Source organism: Trachinotus anak, unplaced genomic scaffold, assembly GCF_046630095.1.
Source record: "Trachinotus anak isolate AG129_WGS33_773 ecotype Australia unplaced genomic scaffold, CSIRO_AGI_Tana_v1 ptg000018l, whole genome shotgun sequence".
In the NCBI taxonomy this organism is placed as follows: Eukaryota; Metazoa; Chordata; class Actinopteri; order Carangiformes; family Carangidae; genus Trachinotus; species Trachinotus anak.
In genome coordinates this window covers 4,607,498-4,626,868 of record NW_027273869.1, presented here as the reverse complement: position 1 = coordinate 4,626,868, position 19,371 = coordinate 4,607,498, and the positions used below count along the sequence as shown (strand labels likewise).

At 40.6% G+C, this 19,371-nt stretch overlaps 1 protein-coding gene across 1 annotated transcript; it reads right to left on the bottom strand.

Moving 5' to 3' along the window:
* Positions 1–5,918: 5,918 nt before the first annotated feature.
* Positions 5,919–19,306, bottom strand: LOC139635467 (serine/threonine-protein kinase 38-like). The gene is made up of 14 exons (XM_071502834.1): positions 18,954–19,306; positions 13,001–13,140; positions 12,314–12,365; positions 12,095–12,217; positions 11,739–11,822; positions 11,536–11,659; positions 10,884–11,038; positions 10,440–10,542; positions 9,618–9,679; positions 9,089–9,206; positions 8,708–8,831; positions 8,413–8,508; positions 8,213–8,304; positions 5,919–7,976 (listed from the first exon to the last, which is right to left on the bottom strand). The coding sequence occupies exons 2-14, from the start codon at positions 13,132–13,134 to the stop codon at positions 7,852–7,854; spliced, it is 1,392 nt and encodes a 463-aa protein (XP_071358935.1). The 5' UTR covers positions 13,135–13,140; positions 18,954–19,306; the 3' UTR covers positions 5,919–7,851.
* Positions 19,307–19,371: the final 65 nt, after the last annotated feature.

Here is a 19,371-nt window from a genome sequence, read left to right as displayed (position 1 = left end):
AAAGGGCAACTACACAGGGTTACAGGTAGCAGACATGTGAGTCCCCGGCACGAGCCGCACATTAGGAAACACACCAGCACGCTAGTTCAGTATCCAGACACCGACTGGGGGGGGGGGGGGGGGGGCTGGTATAAAAACTGGGGTGCAGATGAGGGAAATAAGGAATAAGTCAGTGAGTTCCAGGTCCAGTGACTGGAAACAGAAAACAGGTGAGCAGGTGGATTTGGCAACAGGTGGAAAGTCCAGGGACATCTGGCAACACGGACCTGGTTCTGTGAGAAAACACTAAATGTTCGGTTTTCATCTCTTCCCAAAAACGACGACAATCCCTGTGATAAATGTCAAAACAAAGGTACACCACATGTAGTCGGTGACAATCCTGTCTCCTTTCCTTCGTTAAAAAAAAAAAAATCAGAGTGACACATCAGCTTTAGCGTTGACGATCTTCGGCCCTCACCTACATAGTGTAATTCGAGACCTTTGCACGAGACTTTATGTAAGAGAGACGCCTGCACGTGCCTCTCTGGCACGTGTTGACCTATATATTATATAACCGGGCGGTCACGCGGCGGCGGCGGGCTCGTGAACCCGTTTAAACCCCGTCTGCGGAGAAAGTCCGCGTGCGCCTCGGCAACTCGGAAACGTTGGAAGTGACCAGGAAACACAGTGACACAGATGTGAGACAGATGTGAGACAGATGTGACACAGATGTGACACAGATGCGAGACACTTCAGGTTTTACCGGCGGTGACCGTGGATCCAGTCAGCTGGGGATCGAGTCTGTTACACTCAATACTAACACACTTGTTTTCAGACTGAATCTATTTACACATCACATCATTAGAGTTAAAGTCTGTGGAGTAAAATAAAAGCTTCTCTGCTTTTCCCACATTGGAAACAACAGAGGGATGAACAGGGTCGATTCTGCGCCGTGGTTCAGGTCTGACTTATCGGAGGCTCTGGATCTGGGCTGCTCGGCCTGTTCCCGACCCTCTGTCGGTGCGCTCCACCCCGGCTCTCCTGAGGGAACACCCCGGGGTTTTCTTAGTCCTCACAGGAGGATATCTTTCCCTTCAACACTCAGTGTTCCTGCTCGGAGCTGGTTCTGCATAGCCAGCAAATAGATGTCTTCATTCAAAGTCCTAAAAATGGAAATGAACCTTGTGTGCAATGTAGCCTACAACCAGTGAAAAATATATTCATTAAAAAAAATAAGAAAATCAAATAACCACTCAATGAAATATAGTAGGTTTGCTAATAATGGGGCCATGACACGGAAGAGGTGCGTTTACAAACACTTGAGTAACTCGGCTGTTGTGGCTTTCTGCACTAACCTGATTTCTTCATGGAAACCAGAAACCCGGTTTCCTTCATCGGGGTAAGGGATTAAGAGAAACCCGGTCAACACAACCAGATTTCTGCTGAAAATGAAACAAAAAACGTGAAACCTCGGCACGTGTGCACAGGTGAAAAGGTGGGGGGGGGGGGGGGGGCATCACACGAGACAAAATCACGCAGGAGCGGATCGTGTCTGTAATCATTTAAATGAGAGGCAGGTACTTTCATCTTTTTGTCCCCGGCTGCTCCTCAGAAACACGCCACGCTTCGGGAGACGACTCGAAACGAGCCGCGCCTATGAAACACACACCGGCGCTCAATCGTTCAATGAAACCACAGGCTTGTCATTGCACATGGCAAAGCGGGAAGTTGTGAACACGCAGCCCATTCACAAGAAGCTGAGCAGCTGAAACATGCACGGATGTGCACTGAGATCGCCCCCCAGCGGCAAACGACGGCAGCGAGCCGTGCAGCTCCCGCCTCGGTGAGACCCGCTGGAGGGTCTTTATGTCCAGTTCTGTCCGGTTTGAGCTCAGGTAAAGATGGAGCCTGTTCTCCTTCACTTCCTTTTTAATGACAGCCCCGTTATAGACATTTGGTCCAGTTTCTTCATGGCTCCTGCCACTTGGGTTCAGACCACTTGTATTAAAGTGGTAAACATCACTTACTGCCTTGGACTCGTTTGGTTAACCCTCTACTGCACATTATATTATATATATCATCCTAAGACAACTCAATGTCTTGACCATCACACTCTCCCATTTATGCTTATTTAGTTTTTGACATAATGAAATTACTAATGACACGTCTCACATGAATCAGATGAGGAACTGAAGCAGACTTAATGCTCACTTTTAAGAAGCAGAGCCAGTGTCAGAGGGTGAGAGAAATACGATTCAAAAACCTTTATTGATATGTGACAGCATTAACAGTGTTTTGCATAAGGTGCTTTAAGGTGGAATTTAAGGAAAAGGAGATAATAACACTTACCACACAGGCCACATGTAGAAAATACTGATAGAAAAAACTGTAGATAAGTTAGAAGACAAAACAGGTGGAGGAAAAAAAGTGTAGTTCATGTAACAGAGGCTTAACGAAAAGGAAAAATACCACTGTTGAAAACGATTAGATTAACAAATAAAAGGTAAATTCACTATTTTATAGGTGTATATTTGACTAAAGACTGACAGAAGTCACTGTGAAATCACTCCACCTGCTCCATTAGTGTGATTTTGAATAACACCATCACAACCAAGATAAAGAACCTCATTCAGCTCCTAGATGGTTCTGGTTAAATAAAACTGCTTTTAAATGCCCCCAACAGCTTCAGGGTATATTTCATATTCACAGTAAATTGCATTGCAAATTACATTGTTGTCCAAGTCTGGGACTAAATAGATATTGCTAATTATCAGTGCTAATAATAGTAATAATATACCGAGATTGTTGAATTAAAATTCTCAAAGACTTAACGTTCCCATATTTTACACCCTGTGTTTTATTTGAAGTGTTGATCTCCATCAGAAGATATATTTGTGGTTTTAAGAACCAAAAACCATCTCAGTGTAGTTTTACATCTCCTCTCTCAGGTCAGGTCAGTCAGCCAATCAGAAGAGAGGATCTGAATCTTTGGTCTTAATTTAGAGAATCACTCAGCCATGTCTAAGACCCTCCTGTCTCCCATCACCAATTTAAGAAAAAAAAAGAAACCTTAAAAGTTTAAGTGTTTAATTTTATTATTTTAAGCATTTTATCAACATAAAAACTCATCAGTGTGAATGAATATATTAATGAGCAGTTCCTCCTTCACTCCACAGACAGTTTCCTTCAAGTGTCTACAACAATATGTACACATCATTACACAAAACACCTCACAACATAGTCCTGGCCTGTGGAGGGGTTTTAAACCTTTAACAAGTTTATGGGAAGACTGAATTTGCGCTTTTACAAGGGGGGAAATTACATATTATTAGCTGAGTCACGAGGCTTTGAGGTTTCTGAGGCAGAAGTTGAATATTTACATCTAAAACTAGATACTAGATGTGAATACGCCTTTAATCTGCTTCCATCTTTTTTTTTGTGTCAGTGGCTTTTTCTCAAAATGATAAATATATTTTTCTTGTTCTCCAAGTTGGAGAAACGTGTTCTCTAAACATCTGGATTATGTGATGTTATTACGACTAACAACACACAGGGGGAGTCAGAAAGCTGGTTTGGTCCTTAAGAAATGAATTGTCTGGCTGAACTCAACGTGTAAGTGGCATTAACGTAGTCCTAGAGATCCTGAACTCTTCTCAACCTTGTGGAAAAGTGAAGTCACAATAATTTAGCTCTTCTTCAATAAAGTGACACAGTCATGGATTTCAAGTCATCTTGTATACACATATATAGAATTGTACGCATCCCAAATACAGTATTTACCCTCCTGTCACTCTCTGTGCATTTACTTTTGATGAAAATAAAAGTGTAATAATTCCTCTATTACAACACAGAACATGAGTTTGACATTGAACAAGGTGAAACATCACCTCACAAAAAAAGCACTGAGCGTCTACTCCATGAAAAGGTTATTTCTGTCATCACAGTCAGTCACACACACACACACACACACACACACACACACACACACACACACACACACACACACACACACACACACACACACACACACACACACACACACACACACACACACACACACACACACACTTCATGAACAATCTTAACTGTTTGGCTGTGAAACAAGATGCTCTGGATACAGCAGTTTGGCTTTTCCAGGTTATGTCAGTGTGTTCCAGTGATTTAGACACAACCAGGAATCTGCAGCGGTAGCCATCAGCAAAATCCCCCATCATGCATCTGTCCTGCTCCTGTATTCTCCTCCAATAAGGAGCCTGGTTATAGCTTTAATGTTAATCTGAGATCTCCAGGATTTTTAATATGGCAAAAAATACTGGCCAATCAGGGTTGTCTATCTGAAATGATGCAGATGGTTTGAATAATATTTTTCCAGACATTTTTTTTTAAAATGAGGGTAATTAAAGTGGCACTCCACCAATTTCTTTCACTTGATTTTTCTCCACTGCTCTGAAGGGAGTCTGAAAAGTAACCCTGCTGATGTCATAGTGATGTCATCAGGGTTATCTCAACTAGTGTTTAGAGATTGTACATTTCTAACAGAAAGCCTGTGGAGTTTAAAAGACATAGGCATTTACTAGACAATAAAGGTCAAATGCTAGTCAAAGCTAGGGTATACTGGCCTCTGCTGCACTAATTTTTTTAAATCTCTTTTTTGCACTTACAAAAGTGCAGTTGTCAATTGCTGGAGTACCCCTTTAAATCCTAGGGAAGCCAAATGATATGAAAATTATCCAATTCAAATACACCGAATATTAGCACATAATCTAATTTATCAACACCTTCAAAAAAACATGAAAAATAATAAATAATGCAAAAAAATATACATGTATCTGCCTTCAGAATCCCGTATCAGTCAACCATAATTTGTACGTTATTGGTTCTTAATAGTGCGTTCTTGGAGAACAGATTTTCAGCAGGACTCTCTGGATGAACTTAAACAGATAAAATGTAAAAAGACAGATCTTGGTGTAGGTGTATTAAAATATAACAATAATTTCTCAAACTGCCAGAGGATTTACATTCTCCATCAATTCCTCAGAAATAGCACCACAGACAGTTTAGTATTGGATTCCTGTGATGGCTACAGCTGAGCTTAGTTCAGTATGGTAAAGTCCTCAGTATGTTTCCTGTCCCTGTTTGTACGTTTATAGCTTTTCTTGCACTTTAACAATTAACAATAGTGCTAACTGGGAAGCGACTGTCTCGACACACTCACTTTCTGACAAGTGAAGAAACAGAAATGGCAAATTATTCCATAACCAAGCTTAGCTCTCTTGGAAAAGGTTTCTCTAAAGGTAGTTTGAAGTTAAGTGCAGTAAGCGACAGCTACATCTGAATCTGTGTCCAGATCACGACGTGTGACGATCACAGTTCTTTGGTAACTATTTTTAGCTCTGCGTCTGGTGACAACTCTGAGGGGGCGTGATGGTTAAATTACTTCTTTCACCGAGAAAGAGAGGCGCTGCATTTGATGTTTTTCTTTGTTTTTGTTTTGTTTGTTTTTTTTGAAAAAAAAAAAAAAAGTTTCATACTTATAATCCAATGAAAACTTAATTTTATGCAGAGAAATTTAGGAGGAAAAAACAAACATGTCTAAAATATCCATCACACTGATCTATTATTTAATTTCTCTTATCTATTTCAGTTCAATCTTTACTTGCCAAACAAAGACGCTTTGTTCACTGTGTTTGCTTTGAAGCTATAGATTTTTATGAGCCTCTTGTTTTACTATCTAAACTATAAAAAACTGCTTTTCTGTACTTCCTTGTTTCATCACCGTTTTATCAGTTTTATTACTTCACATATGTTTTATCACTCTGCAGACACAATAAATTTGACTGACACATTAGACCTTTATGTGTCCTTACAGAGTCAGTCAATGGTTTCTCACGAGTTATAGAGCCAAACTAGTCAGAATCATTTTTCCCTTTCTTGTTCAGTTTTTTTTTAACATTCTCCCTCAAAGAACTTTATTATTATTATTTCTAATTGTATTTTATAACCTTCTGATTAATCTCTGATAACATCTCTGGTTTAATATTTATCAGCTGTTTAAAGGCACTTTGCATGTTTTGTCCATCTAAGAAGGAAGTGATAGGCCTGTTGGACTGATCAGAATTAAAATCAGGGGAAATATCAACTACTGTAGCACTGATCTGAATAAAACGACTGGCTCAAAAGGGAAGTGACACACTGAGCAGCCTGTCGGGGAATGTAAATGGGCAACACTCCGCAGTAACGGATGTCGAGCACAGGGTAAACTGCATTCAGATGTTTCTTGGCAACAAGTTGTTCTTCTGTGTGAGAAACAGAGCTGAAGCAGGCGAGTTGACACAAAGTCGCTCTGTGTGTCACCACCATGAGGTTTAAAGGAAGATTCCAGCATGATTGGACTTTTTACTCATTTGTTTTACATTTTATATCCTTTCAATGGGAACTGTCTCTGTTTCTGATATTTTCTAACCACCTGTGTAAAAGCCTTTAGGTTCAGTCAGTTCAAAACACTTTAAAACCAACCTCATCCATCACTATGAATAAAACAATTAACGACTATCTGGATAAATATTTTCACATTTTGAAAATATTCTCAGTCCTTTTTTATATAAATGTACTATTACACCTTTACCAGAGCCTAGCAAGTCTACAGCCATGCTAGCAGCTCCGTGAGGCTGCACCTACACAGTGGTGCTTTGAGCTAAATGCTAACATGCTAATGTTTAGCAGGTATAATGTTTACCAAGTTCATCGCCTTAGTTTAGAATAATAGCATGATAACATTTGCTAATTAGTACATTAGCAAAGTAGCCAGATGAATGCTATTAGTTTTCAAGGTATTTGGTGCTAAATGAAAAGTCTAGGTATCAAATTTCATAATAATTCCTCCAGTAGCTGTTGAGATATTTCAGTCTGGACCGACACTGCCAACCACACTGCTAACATGTCTAAGAATGTGTCTACAAGCCTGTTCTTTAATACTAACACATACACCAACAGCTGTCACCCTACACACTCCTACCACTGTCTCAGACCTTTCTGATACCTGCTGAGTTATCACTAGGCTCCATTAGCATTTTGCTAACTAGCATTTTCCAAACAAAGGAAGAAGTTGCACTTGCAGCATCTCCAGAATTTGTCTCTTCTGACACAAAGAACAGCTGATGTTGATGTGATGCCAATCAAAACCCAATCAAACCAACAGATAAACCAAAACACAATGCTTCTGCCAGTTAAAAAGAAACTGAGATTTGAGATCAAATTTTTACACTTTACACTTTTGTGAATGGAGGTGGAGGAAAAAAATAAAACACTGGAAATCATGCTGGAACTTTCCTTTAAATCCACTACCAGAGTCTGGGTGAGAACAAGTGAGGGGCTCCTCTTCTGCCCAGTGATCCAGAGTTTGACTACAGTGTATAGAGAACATCTACAGTATCAAGAATTCTTTGCATCAGAGATAATTTAGCCACCAGTGCTGAAACTTACTGATGCAAAGGTGTCAAAGCAGTGATTTGTATTCAAGCCTCACTCCCACAGTCACCTTTAGGCCGTGAAAAAAAAAAAATCCTCTCCAGAAGCAATACGCCGCTGAACATGCAGATATGCTGATTTAGTGTCCTAGTTAGTGAGCTGGCCTGAGAGCTATGGCTAAAGACAGCACATGTATACAATATAAACAACCGAGGTAATGCGGTAATGCTCCTTAATTTCCGAGCTCTTGGCGTTCTTGCGGCGGCTGAGCAGACCTAAATAAATTGTGATGAGGGTTAAATTTAGACTGAGAGGCTGAAAGCTCAGCCTTCAGCACCAGCGGGGCTCCAGGGCCCGACCCTGTGTCCGTAAACGTCTGTTTTTATTCTTTTCTCCACAACGCTGTCAGGCCTTCCCCGCCTTCATGTATGTGGGGATGGTGCCTCGCTGAGTCAGACCCTCAAAGCGTTTGTATGTGTAGTTGAGGAACACCCAGTCCTTCGACTTGAAGTCTGGCTCTGTCGCGTTGGCTGTTCACAAACACAAAAACAAACACGCAATATAAATCAGAAGTCCCTGCAAGCCATGATAACATTAAGAAGCCGGGACAACAACAGCAGCGTTGTTTCTCACACATTACATTAATAAAAACATGTTGAAATTAGTTTGTCTGTGGCTCAGTGAGTTCACTTTTCTACCCCAGGCTTGTGTTCCCAATAAAGGATTTTCCTGCAGTGCAGCTGGGAGAGTATCCCATAACACAAACCTGGCTGAAGGATGTCGGATTCAGGGAAGTCATCAAAGTTGGAGGTGTCGTCAATACTCTTGATTTCAATGGAGATGGCTGCTGGCCGCTCCCTGTGGAGGAGACACAGAGGAAACCACGGAGGGAATGAGGAGGAAGGAGGAACACAGAGCTGTGATTTTCAAAAGAAGGTAAAAAAAAAACCAAACTGCTTCTTGTACCTGATGTGTTCCCAGTCCACTGACTCGAAGAACGCATGACTCTTGATCTCCTCCACGCTCACAGCTCCAATCCTGTTCTCAGCATCAGTGCAATACCTGAAACACACACACACACACACACACACACACACACACACACACACACACACACACACACACACACACACACACAGCAGACTGATGATACCACAGTAAACCCTCACATACACATTATTGTGACAAACTCAAATATTGAATAGACCAGATTTGTTATATGGCCTTCGTGTGAGTTCATCTTAAAACATTTTTTCCATACCTTAATATCAAGTCTTTGGCCCTCTCTGAGATGGGGACTTCAGGTGGGAAGACGAGGGTTTCCTTCCAGTTCATCACCTTCCTGTACGTCTCCTGCGGCGTCTCTGAGCAGAACGGTGGATAACCTGAACGGAGCAGACGAGGATTTTAGAAAAGGCTCCTGCTACTTTAAAACTAAGACTTTCTTATCTACGATAATTTGTATGTATCTTGTATTCCTGTTTACAGAAAACATTAAGTCCATAAGGTTTGAATGTCATTTTTGATTATTTGTAATTGCATTAACTTATTCAAACAATGATGCCAAATTTTTACAACTGAAAAATTCACACTGCACGCGGCTCTCGCTCTGAGTCTCACATACAGACAGATGAATACTTACCGATGAGCATTTCATACATGATGACGCCCAGAGACCACCAGTCACACAGCTTATTGTAGCCCGTCTGCATGAAGACTTCAGGGGCGATGTAGTCGGGCGTTCCCACAGTGGAATAAGCCTGAAAGTCACACAGACAACTGGAAGTTGAGGGCTCGGGCTCCAGGTAGGTAGTTAATTATAAATAGGCTAATAATGTACTAATTTTCATTTTGTAATGAAAATAATAAATAATTATAAGATAAAACTACATAGTATAATTGCATTATATATTATAAAAATCATAAAAATTAATAAACAATTGAAAAATAATGTACAACTCAGGTACAAATGTAACAGTAACCCAACCCTAAATGCTTTAAAAATCTTTACCATTACAGATGAGGTTTACTGGGATTACAGCAGTAACATGTTTATTAATGTCCACACAGTCATCATGGCTGTTCTTGAGCAAACACTGAACCTTTCTCTGTCTGCTAAGTTGGCCCAAGTTTCTCTGGAAAGCAGTACCAGTAAAATGTCAAAGTCTTACCAGCTGCCTCCGGTTCTTCTTCCAGGTTTCTGCTTTCCTCTTGGAGTTCATATTTTGAAAAGCTGCAGCATGAAGAAAAGGACAGACAGAAAAGCAAATGATCACTTCAGTAGTTACAGTACAGTTTTACAGAGATCAAATCAGCATCTCTCTGAAAACTTTTATTATAATGCACATGAACAGAGTGCTGTAGGGATGACATATATTTGGCCGATCCAGGTGTTAGCCTCATCCCGGCTCCCTCGACAAAAAATCTATGGGAGTTCAAGTTTATGACACTGACACGTTTTGTTCAGCAGGACAATCTTCATGAATAAACACCACTTTATGATTTTTGAAGCCTAAATACAATCACCAGAAGTAAAAAGCTAATGTTAGGCTATAAACAAACCACAGTCACATGCTTTCCACATCACCACCACTAAGTGCAAGTAGAAACACAACAAAGCTGTAAAGGTGGACTGGTGAGTAGATCAGTTTTCTTGTTTGACGTGATGACGTTTAACCTCCCCGACAACCTCTGTGTCTCATTTAGCAACCGCCTTTTTTAAGAGACGTAAAAATAAAGACTGGCGTATTTACTGACATATTTTATTTCACAGAATCAAACGTGAAAATGTCTTGAGCTTGTTTTAACCACAGACTTAATTTCAGTCATCTAATCAAAAACCCAGAGACTTCAGGAGGAGGGAACTGGAAGTGCTAACATGCTAACTAACATCTGGGTTTTAAGACTTGTTCCAGCAGCACTCATACATCTGCATTTAGATCTGGTTACATTTCTGCTTGACTTTTATTGTGGATATTAGGTATTTAACTCACAGAAATCACTGGGTGGGTTGTGTGTCAGGTTCCTGTAAAATTCTGTGCGATGAGCTTTCTTCAGTCCCGTACACAGGCCAAAATCTGACAGCTTCACATGTCCCTGTGAAAAAAGAGATGTTTGATAAATCATCTGCAGAAAGTTACCACACACTGTATGCTTCACCCAGAGTCTGGACACTTCTGAGTGTCTGTCCATCAGTGTATAATATTTTTGTGTTTTTTGAATAAAATCTTTACAAGAATGGTAGACAGTGAAGGTCACAGCTTCAAAGGGCTGTCTGAGGGTTAAAACCTGACTTCAGGTTAGATTTACGTTTAGGTTTGGGTTAGGGGCTAGCAAATGCATTATGTCAATAAGTGTCCTCAAAACTAACGTAAGACAAGTAAGCGTGTGTGTGTGTGTGTGTGTGTGTGTGTGTGTGTGTGTGTGTGTGGTCTGACCCTGGAGTCCAGCAGCAGGTTGTCAGGTTTGATGTCTCTGTGGATGAAGCCCAGCTGGTGGATGGAGTCGATGGCCAAAACTGTCTCTGCGATGTAGAACTGCGTGGCCTCTTCAGACAGAGTGTCCTTCTTCATCAGCAAGGTCATCATGTCGCCTGGCAACAAGCTCAGAGGTCAGAACTTTTGAAAATTGATAATCCACTACATTTTCATACCCATGCATGTCTTGCTCATGTTGGACAATGATTTATGACTCAGAACATGAATTCATCCTGTTTCCAGATCAGTACATCTTCTGTTCTAAACACTCTGATATCTGGTAGCTGATGTGAATAAAAAGAACAATCAACTACTCAATCCTACACTCATCATGGCTAAAACATTTTTCTTTGTTTTGTGTGTCTGTGATCGTTCTGCTCTTCTTTGTAATAATAATAATAATAATATAATAATAGCACCTGTACTACAAGAAATGCAGCACATAAATTACATGCAACAAGTGCATCACATGAAAAGTACATAAAAAGGAAGATGAACATGTTAAAAACAATGTAGAATGAAAAGCATTAATGTAAAATGAGATTGAATAAAGATAAAATAACTAAATAAATAATAAATAAAATTAATGAATGTACAAAGTATCAGTGCAAACCTCCAGGTAGGAACTCCATGATCAAGTAGAGGTTCCTCTTGTCCTGAAAGCTGTAGAACATCTTGACCACCCAGGCGCCGTCTGCCTCCACCAGAATATCCCTCTCTGCCCGGATATGAGCAACCTGCAGGGAGAGGGTGGACCACCTCAGACACTTTAACACAAACACCAGTGACATCCTTGAGAACTGACAAAAGCTTTACCTGTTCCTTTTCCAGCATGTCTGCTTTTCTCAAAATCTTCATGGCGTAAATGTGCCCCGTGTCTTTTTTCTGCACCAAACGCACCTGAGAGAGAAAACATCACAGTCAGTCATAAGGAAGGTGAAAACAAATGTCAGTGCTTTAGCTGGAGACTGCAATGTATGCAGATTTACACAGGAAATGAAATTAACACTGTGGTAACACTGTGGACAAAGTGGTGTTATGGTAGAGGTAAGAACTCAAACCCCACACACACACACACCACACACACACACACAACACACACACTCCTAATGACCTTCAATTGACTTGTCAACCCCTACTGCAACATTTCTATCAATCAAAACTTCAGTTACCTCTCCAAATGCGCCTCGTCCAATAACTTTAAGGGACTCAAAGTCATCCAAGCCCAGCCGTGTCCTCTTCAGTCGCAAAAACTCTGTCTCCTTACGGGCATGCTGGGAGCGTCGCATCACTTTCTGCAAAACACAGAGAGAAGCTCAGAGATTTGAAGAAGGAAGAGAAAGACTATTTTCTGTAACATGTAAAGAGTGAGAAAACAAAGCATACTGTACCTCCTCGTCTGGTAAACCCTCTTCTTCCATTGCCTTCTCCAACTTCTTCTGCCTACATAATGTACAAGGTATAAGAGTCAGAATAACGCTTGCAAAAACAGTTCATTTTCAATATATGAGAGGGACATTTTGATAAGGTGGCCTAAAGTGTGTCACATCTTTACAATGATTCCACTCTCAGTTTATACAAGGAAGTAAACAGTGAGTCAGCAGAAGCACCAAACTGTGCCACCTGGACTAGAGATCAATTCTCAGGTAATGTGAGAACACAACAGGTACAAAGGGCAGATTACAAGTTGTTCACTGTTGTGTTCACACCTGAGATGAAACGGCTCAACGTTGGTACCTTTTCCAGTGATGGATGGAGCGACATTTGATGTTTTAAACAGCTACATCTACATAGAGTACCTGAGGTAACTGACAGCACTATGGTAAAGGTCTTGAACAACATGTGCAGCATGAGGTAACAACTAAAAGGTGCAATGTCCAGGAGGCAAAAAGTAAAGTAAAATAAATGTATTTTTGTACACATACAACACAGCCTGAAATATCCCTCACAAAGAGCAATAGACGCACTGGGTTAAATTTGTGTTTCTATATATTGTGTGAGCAGAGCACTTGTGGTTTTAAATCAGCAGGGACGTCAGGCTGTGAAGAAACATTTCAGAACTGCTCGGGCAGTTCTACCTCATCTCGCGCTCCTCGTGCTGGGTGAGCAAAGTGCTGTAGAAGTTTTCAAGTGTCAGCTTGGCCACAGTCACCCTCTCTCGGGTGTGGTTGCTCATGGGAAGGGCAGCTGCAGTCCCTCCCGTCATGGCCATACTATCCTGTAAAAAAAACAAAAACAAAACAAAAACACATACACATTTAAAAAAAGTAAATTCGGTCAGTCAGTCCAGTCACTGCTTCTACTAGTGTGATGTGTATAGTGGATATGTATATTACTCTATCACTTCTAAAAGATTTAAGGATTTAGTCTTGTACAATATTCTTTTATGCAGGCAGTGAGGAGTTTTACTGGTTCAATTCATTACCAATAAAACACATCCTCACTCAATTCATTACACTCAGAGTTTTGTTGCTGCAGCCTCACTTGGTGTGAGAGGACCAGTAGCTTATGGTGGCTAGCGTTATCTAATGTTCACAAACTTTAGATATTAATATAACATTACTGAGCCAGTTAACTGACTTTCACTCTTCTCTGCCAGTGCTACTGTTGTGCTACATCTTAACATTTACCATTAAGGCTAGGTCACACCAGCATTTCAAACAGCAAATTGAATTAACTTAAAGCTCATAAAGTTTTTGTCCCTTCTCGCTCTTTTATTGAATGAAACGATGTACAACCTTGAGAAAAAATTGACGGGGCAGTAAACCTCAGCACAGAGAAAAGAAAGAGGCTCACAGAGATATAGTGACTGACTACCACTGGCCATTTCACAAGAATCTGCTGATAAACATCGCTATGCCACTTTCTGGTGTGACTGGTCCTTTATCCTGTAATCGTCACTTTTTGCTGAACAGCAGTTGCTTTACATAAATTTGCTTTAAATGCTTTTAAATGTGCCCTCTGGTCTGGCCTCTCAGCAGAGCAACGACAATGACAAGAACCCTTGCTGGCTTCCCACCCACCAACGCAGACAGCTGTGGGCCTAATGTGGTGGCTGATAAGTTTACCCCTGCCCCACCTGTTTGTCTGTGCGCTACAGTATCTACACTATTCTACTTGTTGATTACGGTGTTGGGTCAAAATTCAGAACTCTGATGATATCAGCAAGGTTATTTACCTTTAGAAAGTGCCCTCGAGACACATTATTATACAACTGTTTTTTCAGTTACTTAGGGCGGAGTGAACCTTTAAATATAATATCACTTAACAGATGTATTACTACTGTCTATTACTACAGCACTACAGCTTTAAAACACATTTAATGTTAAAATTATTACAACAGCGTGACTAAAACTCTTCTTTTTAGGACTGCTCTAGACAAACTAAAGTGTTGATATCCATAAGAAGATGTATTTGTGGCTTTAAGAACAAAAAAACATCTAAATGTCATAATGAACAACAGGTCAGTGAGCCAATCAGAAGAGAGGCCGTGACTGTTTTCTGAGTGATCTAATAAAAATATAGCAGATTTAACTTAAACATTCAGAGAGAACCAAATCCTGCAAAGTTGGATGGTGGGTCCAGGTGGGCAGGGCTTGGGGCGTGGCTGAGAGCAGTCACAGTTTTGTTGTGACATCACAAAGTTCCAGAAATCCTGACGGCTGGTTTTAAAGCTCAGTTTCTGAATACAGGCTGTGTGCATTTCTCTGTGGACTGAGGCTTTGATACTTTCACAGTATTAATAAAGAACCTAGACCTGCTTTATAATCAAAAAAACACATGGACATCTACTTTTATGTAATGTGGGACCTTTAAGATCAAAAATGACACTACTAGTCAAGATGCTGCAGACTGATAAATTCATGAAGCAATGCACTCAAATCAAAGACCAAAATACAATATGACTCCTAAACAGCAGTGAGCAGTGTTCCTTCCAGAGGAAGCAGGAGTCACCAACACTGATCAAATTGCCTTGAGTTGACCTGGATGAAGACATGTTGTGCTGGGAGGTGCACATCTTACTTCATGCTGGAGGTTTTCTGGGTAGTAATACTTAAAATAATACTTAAATTTGTGCTTCTGATGAGCTACGTTACCAAGTATAAATTAATGATGTGAATGTCTGCTTTTAAATTTCGATTCTGACTGAGGGGCCAAGTAGGGTAAAGGTCAATGATCAGGAGGTATCCATTTTTACATTTCAGCGAGTGCAGCTCTGGAACAGATCCCTTAACCACAGGCTAAGAGGAGGTGCCCAAGTCAGATCCTTGGTACAAAAATATTCTTGTGACCCCAGAACAGGGACAGGGAATCATGTGCTATGGATGGCTCATGGTCTGCAGGGTTTCATTACAGGAACTTATCAGTGAAGTCTCCACAGATCTTTGTCAGTATGCATTCCTGTGAATTTTTATAGTCTTGGATAAAATCAAACTTAAAGAACAATCATATAATTTGACAACACAAAGATGAAGGACAGAAAAAGGTGGCAATGGTGGGCAAACCAGAACCCATCCCTCATTTGTAAAAACAATGCATCACATCAGAGCAGCATGACAGTCCTTAGTAGACAGAGATGCATATGTAACAACTGTAAATTGATCTGTTTTTCTGTGCTCATACTTATGAAACGATTGCTCTCTCCCTGGAAAAACTATTTTCTCTGCAGGGACACAAACTGACATCTTGGATTTGATGTGTAGCGCTCATGTGGGTGGAAAGACCACCACAAGGCCACAAGCGGTAGTAGGCCGATTTGGAAAAAAAAATGAATGATGTAAAAGTGTGAAACGAAAAAACTAAGCACAGTGAAGAAAGCTTTAGTTTTCTTCTTACATTAATTGAAAAGTAACATGATTAGATTGTGAGCATATTATGTAATAGAGGGAAAGAGGAAGAGGGTGGATATGTACAGTATCAAAACAATTCGGCGTTAGAAAGGTATGAATGGGCTTGATTAGCCCACACAGAGATAAAACAGCCCTGCAGCCCAGAGATAGGACCCATGTTTCGTCTAGTCACCAGCCCTTCTTCCCGTCCCAGCCCCAACAATCTCACAACAACGAGTCACTTCCTGACTTCTGAGAAAATCCCTGAATCACTGCAGCAGACCGCTCGGTTATGGAGGTTTCTGTCGGGTGGAAAACAGGGACGCTTACAAACGAGGGTGTTGAGTTACTGAGATCTGTACAGATTTACCTGAACACAACACTCCAAGGAAGCTCAGCTTAAAGGGAAACACCACTGATGGTCACTGATTAAATGTGAGCTTGAACAAACACAAAGGCAAAAATCCTGATTATTTTGATTTGAAAAAAACATAATTAAAAACAGATTTAAAAACAAAAAGGGTTGTATCTGTGTAGTTTTATGCACGGTTATATGCGATATAAATTAAAGATATCTGAGCATGGGATAGCAGCCAAACAGGGCACGGTCTCTCCCAACTATATACAGAAAGTCTCCGGCAAACTGCTCAAGTTGACAAACTCCTACATACATTGCGTAACGTACGCCGAAATGTAAACCACAAGTGGATGAGTAGATGGTTTTTGTAGGGGGGATGAAATCTGTTGCATAAACAGAAACAGCATAATGATTGTTTTATCTCCATTATCTTGTTTTCATAATCGTTGAAAGCCAAAATTGTAATTGAAAATAAAATTAATTGCCCAGCCCTAATGGGGAGCCTCTGTGTGCTGTACCAACGAAGCCAACTCACACGGATCGGACAGGTAGGCAGGAAGACGTTCTTGTCTCTAACATATGTACAGTACATACTCCCACATAACAAATCCAGTTACAGCACTACATCCAATTATCCACTATATCCTGTATCAGCAATTAACAAGTGATGGTTCTGTTGTTGAGATCTGAGAGGTTGGAGGTTTAGAGACCAGTGATTTTGGAGGCAGTGTGTGTAATCCAGGACAACTTGTTCCAGCTGGAGACTAACAGGTGGAGCAGTAGTGTAACATGGACTGAATTATGCTTTTGTAGAGCAGTAACTGATGAGGCTGTATTATTATTCAGACTAAAAAAATGTTGTGAATATCAAGTTCTTATTCTTTTCTTCTAGTTTGCTGTGGGGAGCTGAGAGGTGAGGAATGGAAGAGTGCCAACATTCATTTTCAGGTGCTAGTAATAACATTAATGATGGCTCCAGTGCGGCAGCATGGACAGTTGACTTTCTCTGCAGCAGAGATTTTTACTTGACATAATGAGCACAGGTGAAACAAATTAAGCTAAAGATGGCTCAGTTCCATTCAGTTTCTCAGTAAGCCATGGCAGTGAGTCCACATGCTCAATACCAAGACCCAGGAACCTGCTCACCTAAATGGAAAGCAGGTGTTTTGAATATTACATATTACATCTGAGCGTTTCCTGCTGACAAGCAAACATGTTTGCTGTGGCAGTGGCCTGTACCAGAACACTGAATCTGAGGCAGCTAAGGGGAATTCATTAACAGGTGGAACATTAATTTCATTAGTTCCACCCGTGCTTTTCCTACGATGACAACATGTCTTCAGTGTAAAAGACCAATTGATGTACACACTTGTGACATCAGCCTGAACAAGTTTTGAGTATGTTTTTCCACCAAAGTGGAAAACGAAGCATCATTCAGTCAGAAACTGTTGCATCACAGCTGAGCCAGCCAGACTTTAGCTCAGACTGAAGGCCAGTTTGGCTTGAAGTTAACCAGATCCACCCCATAGCTAAACAAACAAGGGTACACCACTCAGGCACTTATAAGGAAGGCATTTTGAAAGCAAGCTTAATATTTGGAGACTAAAGCATGCAGCCATAAAAAAACAGGGGTCAAATCTAACAATCAAAACAATAATCTAAAAACGGTTACACGAATAAAACTTTTAATCTCTTTAATGCCATACATGTGTAGTGGATACTATTATCTATGAAGTCTGGATAAATACATTCAAAAATGAAATAAAATAAAGGCAGAAGACTCAGAGTGTAACTTTTTCCCCGCATGGTGGGTTTCTTGGTGTGGTGTAAAATTCCTCAGTTTGTATGTGTGAGTGGAAACACACAGACACCCTCCACCCTGTAAGTACTGTAAGTGACTGGACAGGAAAGTCATTCCGGCCTGAATGAAAGGACTCAGTCATGACACCAGAGAGCGGAATGGGACACGGACACACACACAAACACACACACACACACACGTTCTTACACACATATACAAACAGACAAAAACTGGCAGCATAAAAGCATAAAAATTACATTAAAAAAATAATATATATTGGCTAAACCCTGTTTATTTCAAGCTAAATGGCCTCTTTTGGATTGAGAAGTCACAGATGGGAACTGTATGGAAACAGTGTGCATCAATAATTCAATAACATTCCTATCATTATGCTGATTTTCCAATGGCAGTATATTCATAATATATCCTTATTTATTGTTATACAGATTTTTTTTCCAGTCGTAATATATCATTAAAAAAATATGCTTCAAAAATGGAAAGAAGTTACAAAAAAGACATTAAATTCATATATATTCTGTCAAGACCAATGCCACAGGAAATAAACATATTTCAAATTAAGTGGCCAAAAAAAATAAACGTAAAATGTAAAACATGTATAGCTTTTTTTTTATGTGTAACCTGGCTGTCATGCTTTTGAATTCCTCACCTGCTGAGATGGTGTGTGCCTCCATAGCTACAGTTTGTTCTCACCTTAATGTTGAGCCCTCAGACTGTATATAAGCTGCCCAGTGTTTCCCAGCTAAGCTACACTGACACTTCTCTGTCACCCTGTCAAACCTCTACCAGGTGCCACTCTCGGTCCGCTGCCTCGGGCGTGCTGACTGACGCTAGACTGTGCTCACTGTTGAGACACCTACATATTATATTTTGTATTTCACACAGATATTAGGTCAGTTTGGTGCTGTGTTGTGTTAGCTAGCTGTCTCTTTGCTAAATTGCCTTTGCGTCTGTCTGGCAGGTTCCATTACAGCAATAAATAAAAACCCGACGACAGCATTTTGAAAGAAATACTTTTCACCTACCTCCGTGTCCTGCTCCAGAGTCAATTATTGGCTTGCCGCCAGCCACGACCCAGGTGAAGAAATAAAATGTTATTTCGTATTTTTCTGCCCAATATTTAGGCAGCTGAAGTCCACACGCTCCAGTTACTGGTCACCCTTAGAGAAACCTATCAGGCAGTAAACATCGCCGATATCAGCGCCAAATCATAACAAAAGTCCTCTGACGTTCACAACAAGATAACCTCTAAAAAAATGAAAAATATTTTAGCGTCTTCATTTGTAACACCTGACCTCAAAACACAACGCCTCCTCCGCCTTTATCGCCATAAAATATGAAATAAGCAGCGCTGCTTCCTGGGACCGTTGGGCTCATCAGACGTTCTGGCAACGCAACGTCGTAGAAGTTGAACGACGTTAGCGCCGACCAATCATCGATCAA